Source organism: Chionomys nivalis, chromosome 12 (genome assembly GCF_950005125.1).
Source record: "Chionomys nivalis chromosome 12, mChiNiv1.1, whole genome shotgun sequence".
Lineage (NCBI taxonomy): Eukaryota > Metazoa > Chordata > Mammalia > Rodentia > Cricetidae > Chionomys > Chionomys nivalis.
In genome coordinates, this window is record NC_080097.1 from 71,535,659 (window position 1) to 71,548,585 (window position 12,927).

General features: G+C 51.0%; 1 protein-coding gene across 18 annotated transcripts in view; it reads left to right on the top strand.

Moving 5' to 3' along the window:
* The first annotated feature begins 3,151 nt into the window (after positions 1-3,151).
* The window catches only part of Camk2g (calcium/calmodulin dependent protein kinase II gamma), a 58,749-nt gene continuing 48,973 nt past the window's right edge, over positions 3,152-12,927 (top strand). For 12 of the 18 annotated variants that reach the window (XM_057785762.1, XM_057785759.1, XM_057785767.1 and 9 more), the window contains exons 1-2: positions 3,155-3,320; positions 4,617-4,711. In XM_057785762.1, coding sequence (XP_057641745.1) covers positions 3,256-3,320; positions 4,617-4,711 — 160 coding nt within the window. In that variant the 5' untranslated portion in view covers positions 3,155-3,255. Of the gene's footprint in view, positions 3,321-4,616; positions 4,712-12,927 lie in introns of all 18 variants that reach the window. The other 6 variants (XM_057785769.1, XM_057785774.1, XM_057785756.1 and 3 more) reach the window with 3 other exon arrangements.

The following is a 12,927-nucleotide window of genomic DNA, read 5'->3' on the forward strand; positions in this document are numbered from 1 at the left end:
CTTTCCCCCTACTTTTTGAGGCAGTGTCTCACTGTATGCATAGAACTCACTAGGTAGACTAGCTGCCATCCTGGGATTACAGGATTACAGGTTTGTGACACCACACCTGGCTTTCCTTTCAATTAAACACCTCACTTCCAACTGCTCTGTTTTCCCTAGATTGAAAGAGTAAGTATTTTCACATGCCTTAAAATCACATTTCAAAATTAGGGAGGGAAGTATCTGTCATCGGGGGAGGGGGCAATATATAATTTCCCGTGGCTTCAAGAGGAAAGATCAGAACAAGGGAGGGGTACCACCCAGTGGGGTACGTCTGGTGATTATCAAGGTATCAATTTCCTGTGTTATTCACATTCTGGGAGCTCTAAGCACTGTCTGAGTGTTGGCGCTGCCCAGGGGACTGGCTACAATCAGAACAGCACAGCCTATGGACCCCATGAGGTTGCCATAGATACCGATGTGCAGGGAGCTATGAGCTCGTTATTATTTGTGTGTGTCGTCCCTCTAATTGCTGTGGGGTAGCTGGAGGTTGTGTGGGTGATACAGCAGTGGGGATTGAGAAGGGTTTGTGATGGTGTGCTTGTGCGAGCACACAGAAGGGTCTATGGGCTCCAGACTGCCACCGTGAACACAGTCCAGTCTGCTCCTTTGGGAGAAACAGGGAAGGAGGGGAGAAAGAAGCAAGGGAAAGCTGTGAAGGGAAAGAACCAGAATGGGTGCCTCTAACTGTATTACTAACAAATTTCCACTTTATTCGGATGCTTCACTAAAAGGCAGTGACAAGCACATAGTAGGTAGCTGATGAACATTTGTTGAAAAGTAGGTAGCTCTATTCACACAATAATATGAGTCATTTCCAAGGTTTCACCCTAGATTTTTTTCCCGTGTCATTTCACCCAGACATGCATAGTGCTTTCTAATGTTATCTGAAGCATCCAATGTAGGCCCCTCACTGGTGGTGGGATGACAAACCACTCACAGAAGGCACATAGGAGCTGTCAGTTTATAGTCCTGCTTTTACCTTTTCCCCTGGGGTGTCCCTAAGGGATCCCGTCTTATACCTGGTTTGTGCTTGTTGTGACCCTGTCCATCTCCTCAGTCCACCTTCCATGAGTGAATCTACAGTTTCAAGTATCAGTGTCTGGAGGTCAGGAACCAGGTTGTCTTGAACACTCAGGAAGGGCACATTGATGAAAAACTGATATGTAGCCTCCATCTCTGGAGCACACAGCAGCTGCTTCTGCCTCACGGGGAGATGATAGAAACTGAAGACTTCCTGGCATCCCCGGTTTTACAACCTCCTTGCCCTACCGACCTGCTGCTTTGAGGTAGGAAGTGATCTTGTCCCCTACACTTAACTTCCTGTTGCCATGTGGAGGGGTGGAGTACACCGCTCTGTCACCTCAGCCTTTCCCGGGTTCTTCTCAAGCTTTCCTCTTGGATCTCATCCCTTCCTATTCTCCAGTCACCCCTTTCTGGGAAGTCTGTTTTGCTCCCTGAGCTCTGGAGTAAGGAAAGAAGGGAAAGCTTCCCCGAATACTTTGCTCTTCCCACCCTCCAGGGGGAAGCTTGGGAGGCCAAGATACCTCTCAGCTGCATCCCCTGGCAGCACCAGCCTGCTGACGGTGGAGACTGCATTCCCAGTGGGCATCCTGCTGTAATCAAGTCGGAGAGGCAGCAGTTGGCTGAACTCCATTCAGCCCAGTTGGAAATGGCCCCCGACTTGGGGTACAGCTGCCTGGGGCACCTCGGAAACTTGCCCAGCCTGTTTCTCCTCCAGAGACAGTCACTTGACTGTGTCCCATGAACTTGTAAGGCTGGAGACAAAAGGAGAGGGTGGTAGCTCCTGCCATTCCATAAACACAGACGAGGTGGTCTGGAGCTGAGTATTCAGTAGTTCTGTTGGAGAGCAGTTTAGGGGGAAGACAGATATTAAATAATAGCTGCCAACATTGTTTTAATTAGGTGTTGAGGATCATCCTAAGTACTATATGTGATTTAACCCAGTACATATTCACAGCCCTAGGAACTATACTGTATTTTATTCCCAGTTCTCAAATAAGGTGGCTGAGACTCAAGAAGATTGCATGAACTCTCTAAGGTCAACGAGTTGTCCAGAAATTAAGCTACGTCGTATGATCCAAGAGATCTCGATAATGTGTGCTAGCACTCATACCTGAGGTTGTATCATTTCAAAATGTGATAAAGTGCCGTAAAAGTACAGGATGCCCACAAGAAAATGAGTATGCTTTCATCTTCCGTTGCTTTTAGCCACCAATACACAAAGCTTTTAATATACATATTTTCTCACTTTTGTCTTTCATTACTGACCTAGGAGAGACTATTTATCTCTAAGATTGGAATGTAGGAAAGCATCACGCCAGCAAGACAGCTCTGAGAATAAAGGCTATTGCGTTAAGCCTCACACCTGAGTTACAGCCCCGGTGGTGAAGAGAACCAACTCCCCAAATAGTCCTCTGACCTCCACACGTGCGCTGTGACACTCACTGTGCCACGCGCATACACAGACGAAATAAATAACTGGAAAGAAAGAAAAGCAAGCAAACCTATCTTGCCCCCTGGCCTGTTTTCCCTGATAAAACCGCGGCTGAAGGGTTTTTGTTTTGTTTTTTCTAATGATGCCCTTGATTTTTGCACCAGACTAGAATGTCGGCACCCTGAGGGAAGGCTGCTAGCAGCTGGCTCTGCACAGTCTGGTGGCATCCTCCGAGAGTACAGTCTCACACAAGATCTTTGACCTTGGCACTTTTTTTGGTTCAGGCAGCAGGCTTGGCACCCACGTGTGGGGCCTCAGTGGTCCAGACCCTACAGCACTCAAAAAAAAAAAACACTTTCTCACACTCATTCCTGAGCTCTTGCAGGGTCGTCCCGGGAGGAGCCCACAGGTCGCCAACCTTTCAGTTCGGTCGGTCCGAGTGGGTGGACAGGAGATGAGACCCCGCGTTCCCAGCGCCCTGGCGCAGGGGACCCGGCTCGGGCGGCTCCCGGGGCGGGGCGGGGCCTACGGCGGAAGGCCCCTCCCCGGGGGCGGGGCGGGGGCCAGCGGGGCTGGGGGCGGGGCCGGCGGGCGGGCGCGGGGGTGTCCCTCCCTCCCTCGCTCTCTCCGGTAAAGTCTCGCGGTGCTGCCGGGCTCAGCCCCGTCTCCTCCTCTTGCTCCCTCGGCCGGGCGGCGGTGACTGTGCACCGACGTCGGCGCGGGCTGCACCGTGTCCGCCCGCCCGCCCGCCCGCCAGTATGGCCACCACCGCCACCTGCACCCGCTTCACCGACGACTACCAGCTTTTCGAGGAGCTCGGCAAGTACGGCCCACCCGCCTAACGCGGCGGCTCCCCACCCTAGCCCAGGCGCTTGGGCGCTATGCGGCTTCTCGCCCCGCCCCCCCTGGCCCTGCACCGGCCGCTGCAGCTCTCCCTCGACCCGCCCCACCCCCAGCTTTTCCCGCGTGCTGCTTCGGGGCTCCTTGGCCCTGGGTTCCCTGTCCCGCAGCACCCTCCGCACCCTGCAGCAGCTGCCGGGTTGCTGCACCCGGTGCTGTCGCGGGAACCGCAGCCCCGGGACTGCTCCAGGGCTCCTTTCAGCCCCGCCCCTCCCGCACCCTTCAGACGTTCCCCTCCCTGGACCCTGCTTGCCCACCACCCCCTCCGCACCCGGCTCCCGAGCCCACTCTGCACCCGGTCCCCAGGTCCCACGCGCCCGGTTCTCAGGACCCTCCCCAGCTCTGCAGCTTCAACCCCGCTGCGGTGCTCGGGTGTGGGGAGATGTTTAGTGCCGGGCCCCGCCCCCCCCGCTAGTGCTGCTTTCAGGATCCCAGCCTTGCTGCTGGGCAGTGCTGCGGCACCCCCAACCCCTCCCCCTCATCCCTGCAGTGGTCCCGGGAGCCGTGCGCCGCATCCGCAACATCCCCCTCCCCTCCGCACTGAACTGGCCGCCACCGCAGCCCGGTCCCCGCCACCCCCACCCGCTGTACAGAGACTGGCCACTGCAGCCCCCGCTCTGCCCGCCCCCCTAGGTATTTCCAGAGCCCGAGATCACAGCCCATTTGGCGGGTCACGTAGAGGAAAATAGCATGAGGAAGGGGAGTTACTGCCGTCAGACTTAGAACTGTTCCCCTATTTCCCTGCTGTCCGCTACAAGGTTTAAGCCAGTTTACCGGGTCTTGAGCCTCACTTTGTCCCAGGCTTAAGGAAAATTTCTCAGGAAATCATACCTTCTTTTTAATCTCCCTTTCCCCTATTCTCAGTTATTTCTGCTGAGAGAAAAAAACAAGGTCTCCCTGGTCCCTCGCTCTCCTGGTCGCCTTGCAAGGCTATCAGTGAGATGCAGCAGGTGTGTATCTGAAGCATCGCCCACCAGCTCCTGGTGGACAGTCTGAGGTTGAGGCTGTTGCTTTGCCCAGCAATTAGGTGACGTGGTGGGAATCAGGTGGTACTCCACCCACATCTGTTCAGTTCCATGGGGTGGCCTCATCTTTCTTATGTTAACTGGTGGTTGTCAGTACAAGTATGGTGGTGGGAGCATCGCTGTCCTCATCTGAAGCATGTCGGTGGTCCTTTGGTTGGCTCCATGTCCCAGTCCTTTCCCCCTTCTCCCTCCAGGGGTGCCTTTTCAGTGGTCCGAAGGTGTGTGAAGAAAACATCTACACAGGAATATGCAGCAAAAATCATCAATACCAAGAAGTTGTCAGCCCGAGGTGAGTGTTCCCTGTCTGACTTCTGCAGATGCCCTAGGAGTTGGGGGAGTATGTGTTTCAGCACTTGGAGATTAGTTGGAATTTCAAAGTGGGTGGATTTTGAAGCCAGACAAGGAGGTGTGAGGGGATTGGATGTGCTCAGGGAGAAAAAAAAAAAAAAAAAAAAAAAGAAAGAGTAAAGTAAGTGATGCCTGGAATGGTCCCCAAAGGGTTGAGGAAGTTCAAGTTCTCAGTGGAGAATTCATGGCAAGTGGTATGGAATGAAAAGCTCTTAATTTAGGGTACTTAGAGCCCCTCTCTAGAGCAGGCTTGTCCTAGCCTTGTGCCCTGATGCTGACTTGGGATGGGAATGCAGTAAATGAGCAGTTCTGATCAATCCAGCCTCCCCTGCCCACCAGGCGGCAGGACAGACTCCCAAGGGAAGGGAATCTGTAAACATCAGGAGGCTGCTACTGGGGAACAGATCCTGCCAGATGAACTTGATTGCTTTTTTTGATCAAATTACAAAGTTGGTGGGGAAGCAGCAGATGTCGCCTGCCCTGAGCAGAGGGTGATGATGCCTCTGGTCTAGAACTCCCAGTGATCCTGTCTGAGGAGAGCTGCGGTGCCTCAGTGTGTGCGGAGGTTCCACTGCATACGCAGGACTGGGAAGCCAGGGCCTGTCTTTAACACTTCGAATGCACAGCCGTGAACTGGTGTTGGGTGCTTGCCAAGCTTACCTCATCTGATAGGTGTAGACCCAGCAGTGTGTGAAGTGTGAGGTGACTGGTTAATACGGAGGTCAGGTCCTGGAGAGCTTCAGGGCACAGCACAGGGACAAAGGTTATACTACTCAGAGAAAGGAATTAGGGCTGGGCAGTAGGATGCCCGTAAGCATTAGGAGCCAGGACAGATGCCTGGGGAAGATGTGGTCTTTGGCCAATAATGACGTGTACATCTAGAGCAAGATAATAGATGTCCCAAGCACCCAGAAGCTCCGAGATTCCACAGAGATGACAGTGGGCTTCTGTTGTGTTGGCGGTTGTTCTGGGACCTGTTCCACTGGGCTGTGTCTGCCTCCTGGCCTGGGTGTCTCTTGCTATTCCTATTACCAAGGCTTGTTTTGTTGTCTCCCACCCGGCTCCGTTTCCTGTCTCTTACTTACTTTCATGTACATTGGCTGTAAAGCTGACTTGTTTATTTTCTTTCCATCGAGTACCTTGAGTCCAAGGCAATGGTTGTCATGGAGATATGTGGGTGGTCCGATGCCCTCCTCCTGTGGGATGGAGGACCACAGTAGTTGGGGTCTTTGGCAGACATGCCCTGACTAAGAGTGGAAGGTGCAGGCAGGAGTGAGTTGAAGATGGGTATCTCCCTGTGCCCACACAGCCTAGCCCTACCATATCAGAAATGGGGCTGTGTCTGGTGTCTCCCGTTGATGGTACAGAGCTTTGCACCGGGAGTGAGGAGGGGTAGGAAGCTGAGAGCTGGAAATGAGTGATCTGAACATAGCTGGTTATGGTGACTGAGGCTACCAACCTTGGGCTTTCATTTCCTGCCGCTTTCATACCCCCTCAAACTTCCTAAACTGTGGCATGGTGCCCTTTCCTTCCGCGTAGCCTTTCTGCCTTATCTTGACTTTCTAAGGTGGCATTTGGTGTTCTTCTTTCCCTGCCTGAACTGGATGAGATTTAATTTCTCTGCTTTTCTTTGCTGCTTGAGAATTCTTGAATAAGATCATGTGTATCAGGCAACAACTCCCCCACTCGAGAGATGGCTATGCCAAGACTGAGGCTTTGGCTTATGTACCAGGTTAACTTTGGGACAGAGGCTGTGGTGGCTGGTGGATGTGTTCAGAGGTGCTATTGCTATTTGGAGGTGGGAGAGTGGGAGGGTGTGCTCTCGGAGATGGTATCCTGGTCTGTGGGTGTTGCCGTAGGGGTTGGGTCAAGGTTCGCACTGGGCTGGTAGCTTTGGGGTTCAGGAGTGAAAACCATGGCTTCCTTGCAGCCTCTCAGTTTACACTGTATATTTTATAAAGGTGCTGTAGCTGGGGCTGGGTTTCACTCGCTGCTGTCTGTCTGTCTAGGGCTCCGCAGGTGTTGGATTTCTGTGTTTGGGAATGTCATTGCCCCACTAGGGTCGTCTATGTGGGGATCTGCAGAGGCTTCTCTGTCCCCCCTGGGATTCCTTGGTGATTTTCTTTGCTACAAACTGAAAGGGAAGAAAGGGTAAAGAGCTGCTTTTCCTTGTTTTCCATAATAATGTGGCCCAACAGGCCTTAGAGCGACAGCTTGGTCCTCTAGGGGTCAAGTCTGGATAGGAAGCTTTCTTGTGGGCTGTACCTTCTTGTTATTGAAGCCAACATTGGTTGCTGAGTTACCAGGTAGGGTGCTCATCCAGGTATGTGTTGAGCATTGTTTTTATCTGCATGCCTGTCCACATAGGCACTGAAGGTCATGTAATACCTTTTTTTTTTTTTTTGCTTCAATGCAGTAATAGGTAGGGAGTTGGGACTCTTACAGGAACCCATGGTTCTAAGCTTAGCTGTACTAGGCTGAAGGAGGCATTTAAAATAGCCTTGAATTCAGGATCTAGTGGGCCAGGTGATGGCAATGATAAATCGTTATTTTAAGATTTAAGAGCACCCCCCAAAGAGCCTGAGCCCTTATGTCTTTTTTTTATTTTTAAATCTTCATATTCCCTTCTTATCTTTATTCATATGCATACAGATTTTCACCTCGTGGAGCATAACATTTTATATCCTGCTCTCTTTGCTTATATCCAAAGCAGTTTCTCCATATTGCTACAGTTGAAGGGCAAATGGTTCTTTCTGATTTCTATGTAGCTTAGGATTTATCCTTGGAGCATCGTAAGAAACCTGTCTTTGGCTGAGTGGTGGTGGCGCACACCTTTAATCCCAGCACTCAGGAGGCAGAGACAGGCGGATCTCTGTAGAGTTCGAGGCCAGCATGGGCTACAGAGCTAGATCCAGGACAGGCTCCAAAGCTACAGAGAAACCCTGTCTCGAAAAACAACAACACAAACTGTCTTTGGATTATTTATCTGGATTCCAGATCCGATGACTGAATTGTTACTGGAGTAATGCCCTTGGCCTTACGAGGGATGCTCCCAGAGCAGTGTTATGAAATCTGTCACAGCATTTACTGTAGTTACTTATCTGTCTGTCTGACATAGGCTTCATATGAAGAAATTTTCTGTTGAAACTGTGGATAAGAAAAGCCTTCCTCTTCTTGAGGACCTGGGAGGTGAGGGGAAACACCTTTTCTTTTTCTTTGCTTTTATGTAGTTAGGCCCTAGTACAGTACCTGATATACACTAGACATACACATATAAAATGAATTAAGAGAGAGTCAGGATGTTGGACCCGTTGGACCCTGGTGCTGGCTTGGGTCCCCCCCCCCCTTTTTGATCCAGGGAGCCAGGCTGCTCTAGAGGAAACAGATGAGGATAAAGACTTATGCTTGGGGCATAAAGCAATATAGCTTCTGTTTCCTCCTTTCTTGTCATTATGGCCTTAGGACCACTTCTGAGTGCTGACATTATTTCAGTGCCACTGTAGCTCACCTTGAGTACTGGTTCAGACAGCAGCTTCCTAGCCTCTGTCCACAGAAATGCTGCTGAGACTGGGGGTATTGCCTCAAAATCTGCATTTTTAACACGTGCTTCAGGTCATCCATGAGCTGAAATCAGTAGACGGCTGGAAAGATGGCTCAGTGGTTAAGAGCACTGTCTGCTCTTCCAGAGGTCCCTGCTTCAGTTCCTAGCACCCACATGGCAGCTCATACTGTCTGTAACTCCACTTCCAGGGGATCCAACACCCTTACATACATACAAAACATGAATGCACATAAAATTTTAAAAAAAGGAAAATAAATCAGTAGATGCTGGTTGTGGAATAAAGGCTCAGGCCTTTATTCCCAGTACCCTGGAGACTGAGGCCAGGATGATTGCTACAAGTTCAAGGCCAGCCTCTGATACATAGTAAGACTGTGTCTCAAAACAAAAGAAGACAAAATCACAAACAGCAGCAGCAGCAGCAGCAGTCATCCTTGCTGTCTCCGGGATTCACCAGGCACACCTTAGCCCAGCCAGCTGCTGCCTCAGGTGGTCTCTGCCGTCATATGGCCGTCTGTGTGCACGGGCTGATCTGTGATTAAGGGTCTCATTCTGTATCTCCAGTTTGGGGTGTCACTTTGTGTCTGAGGCTATGGCAGGCTGAGTGGCTGATGTTGTGGTATGTTGGCCACCAGAAGGGTAAAGGCTGTCCCTTTCTGGGTCCAGCTGGCCCTGGGGACTGAAATGGGATCCCCTTGAATGGTTCCAGCTCAAAGTCCCCACCCCTTTGGTGTTGGCCTGAGTAGCCCCCATGACATTTGTGTCCCCGTGGTGTCTCCGAGTAAGACTTTCCTGTTAAGGATCTGGGGAAGTGAGGGAAAGAGGACAGGATGGTGCAGCAGTGGGAAGACAGCGGGCGAAGGGCTCTGTTGCAGGGGAACTCTGGGAGGCAGAGAGATTTAAAGAAATCAGACTTTTCTCCTGATTTCTAGAAACCAGAGAAATAGTATCCTTCATAAAGGGGAATGATCTCCTCTGATCTTCCCTGCCATGCGTGAGGGCGCAGGGTGGAGGTCCTCCATGCCAAGGCTCCTATCCTACAGTCATGATTGAGATGTGGACACCCACTTTCCCACAAGGAGCTGGGGTGCTGTTTTGGGTGGGGATGTGGCCCATTCCTTGAGTTTCTTCCTGCTGTTTGTCGTCATATCTGTATCAGAAGCTGTGCTGAAACCTTGGAGGTGGGAGGCTGGAGACAGGGAAGGGGAGGGCTTGGTGTGACCAGCCCCCACCCTCCATCTCTGTACTTGCTACTTCACTTTCTGAACAGCTTTGACGGATGAACAAGAGCTGATCCCATGGGTGCCAAAAGGGTGGTGACAAGCAGAGATGGGTACTTTGCACCTCTTGAGTGCCTCTGTAGGGGCCCTTTGTCACCTGCACATAGCCAGAAAGATGTATCCTTGTGGCAACAAAGGCATAAAAGATTTGTTCTGAGCTCTAAACGCGTACATAGTTTGGTTGATGCTCGGACCCCAGTATTTTCATAATACGGCCTTTGAACGCCCTTGAGCTGTCTCTCCTCTCCTATGGCCCCCACTTGATCTTTCTTCTTTCTTTCTAAGACAGGTTGCAGGTAGTGCAGGCTGGCCTTGAACTTACTCTGTAACTGAGAATGACCTTTGAGCTCCTGATCTTCCTACCTCCACCTCCCACATTCTGGGGTTGTATCATGTGAAGGGCAGGTTCTAGACCTTTGTTGTGATTGAATTGTAGGGTCATCTCACAGTCTCCATCTGTCTCTCCGGCTAACTCTGAGCCCGACAACAAAACTCTCCTCGTCGCCTCACTCTCCTGTAGCCACATTTTTTTTTTTTTTGTCTCTGGTGGGGGCATTTCTAGCCCCTCCCCACACACATACATCATTCCTACTTCCTGGGCCCTATCACCATCGGCAACAGCAGATTCCCATCTGCTCCCCTCTTTTCTCCTCCCTGTCTTTCCCCTCCCCCTCCCTTGCTGCTGCCCTGGGAGGAGCTATTTTTAGGGCTGCTTCCTGGGATGTTTTACTTGGGGCTGGTTACCATGAAGGAAATGTCACCCAAACAGTGAGCAAAGGCTAGGGGCACCCATTGTGGGCATGGAGTTGACCCTGTTTGGACCCTTAAAAGTAGGCAGAGTGTCCACAGGCAGAACCTTGCCTTCTTGGGGCTTGCTAGTGACCCCATGAGGAATTTCTCTGTCAAGGCTAGTTTAGAGCTGGAACTTGAGGGCAGTCTTGGCGTCTCTTGCCTTTCCTTGTCTTGAGAACTGGAGGCCATGGAGAGCCTCAGGATTTTCTGTTGTCTGATTGGAACTATTCAAGTTAGAATTGAAGGCAGGGTATTTGTATGTGTGCTGTGTAAGGGACAGAAGCTCATGGGCGTATTTCAGGCCCTGTCCCCCACATTCACAGCCATTAGCAAGTTCCCGGTATTTGGTTGTGAGGGAATTAGAAGACTATGTGCTTATTCAGTATACCGACGTTGGAAATGCTTTGCACCTGCAAAGAGGAAGGGATCTGGCATCGTGGTGTCAGAGGGAGGTCAGTGGGATTGTGGCTTGAGAGTCTTACTCCTCAGCGCCCAAAGGTTAGGCTGTTTTTAAGCAGCGGGGGAAGGTGGATTGTGACCCCTGCGGCCCTTGTTTCTGCTCCACAGATGCCCGAGGAGTCAGCAAAGTTTCAGCTGTTTGTGAAAGGAAGGTGAGGCCACCTTCATTTTGTGTCAGAAATCAATGGGACTGCTGGGGCTTCTCACACTAGATGTCATTGAGATTGAACTCAGGCTCCTAATAAGGCTGCTTCTGCTTTCTGATCCTGATGCCGCCTCTACTGTTAGGGGGAAAACCTTGCAAGAGGGCTCTGTGGTTATAGCTAGGCTGAAGGCCTGCAGGGTGGGTCTCCATGGCAATAGCACACTGGCGGGCAGGAAGTGGCTGTTGTCAAACAGGAAGGGGGGGCTGGGCTGTGTGGCAGGAGGAGCCCCATAGAAAGGTTGGTGAGAGGAGGGTCAGCTAGGGACGGTCTCCGTTACTCTGAAGTAGACACTGAAGAAAGGGAGGAGGCTGGCTTTGTGGCAGGAGTGCTTGCTGGTTTGTCCTCACCTTGAGATACTGAGTCTAGGCCTAGTCCAGTGAACCAAGCAAACTCAGTGGCTTCACCCCTTTTAATGTTGAGGATGCGTGTTCAAGAAGGGTACTCTACAAATCATTTTCTGTTCCTGCTAGTGTAGAACACCCTTTTCTTTCTCCCCAGTCCAGAGGAGACTATAAAACAGGAGGTATGGGGAGAAAGAGATGGGGCATAGCCACTGGAGAGGCCAGGCTGTGCGTGGTGTAAGAGAATGTGGTAGGCAGAAACCACGTGACTCACTGGACAGAGAGCTTCAGGATGGCAAGGTGCCATCACTAACAAGACTGAGGAAGAGGAGGCATCTTGCAGTCCAGCACTCCCTGGAGTAGCTCTGAGTGCTCCTCTTGCTTACCTTCGTCTGCAGGCTGTGGACTCACAGGCTTCACCTCTGGATGGCAAAGGAGGATCTCAGGGAGACCCTAAGAACAAGTCAAAGGGTTCAGCATCTGCCCACGTGGGGGGAGAGCGGGTCCCTGCCTTTTGTTATCTTTAGCAATATGTATGAACACGTGAGCTGGGGAGATGGTTCCATAGTTAGAGTGCTTGCCATACAGATGTAAGGACGAGAGTTCATATCTTCAGGAACTCATGTCGATGCTGGATTGGGATGGTAGCCCACCTGTAATTCTAGCCTCAAAACTGGACTAGGGAGTCCCCAGGACAAGCTGGCTAGCAAGACTAACAAAACCTACAAGCTTTGGAAGATTTAATCGAGAAATCCTACCTTAGCAAGTAAAAAGAGTGACCTGTGGGCTGTGGTGCACACCTTTAATCCCAGCACCCAGGAGGCAGAGGCCGGTGGATCTCTGAGTTTTGAGACCAGCCTGATCTACATAGCGAGTTCTAGGACAGCCAGAGCTACACTGAAACATCTGTCTCAAAACAAACAAAGTGACTTAATCTCAGACCTTCACGTACTTGTTCACACATACGCATATATATGCACACACACACACACGAAAAATGGAAAAGGGTCAGAGAAAAAGGAAAGCTATGGGCACGTACGTGTCAGTACAGGAGACCTGTCCTCTTAGCCTCTTGAAAAGAGGCTCTTGCTATGTGTATTGTTGCCGCATTTAAACTTCAGGCATTGCTGTTGAAGTGTGAAGCTGCAGACTGGGGTTGTGACTTGGTTGGTGGAGTGCATACTTGGCATGTACTAGGTTCTAGATCAGATTCATACATAAGTGAGGTATGGTCATACCTATGATGCCAGTACCTAAGAGGTAGGGGGATCAGAAGTTCAAGAGCAGCCTCCGTCACCGAAAATAAAAACATCCATTCGTGCATGCTTACATGGATGAATGGATGGAGTTCCTCCCAGAGGAGTGACTGGCTCATTTACCTCCTTTGGGTCTTAATCGAATGTCATTTCCTTACTTACTGAGGCACCCCCTATACACCTTACTTATTAAACTTGGCGCTTTCTTCCTTCTCTGCTCAGTTTTTCTGCATAACACTTAACTTCAGCATCTGCTGGGCCGAG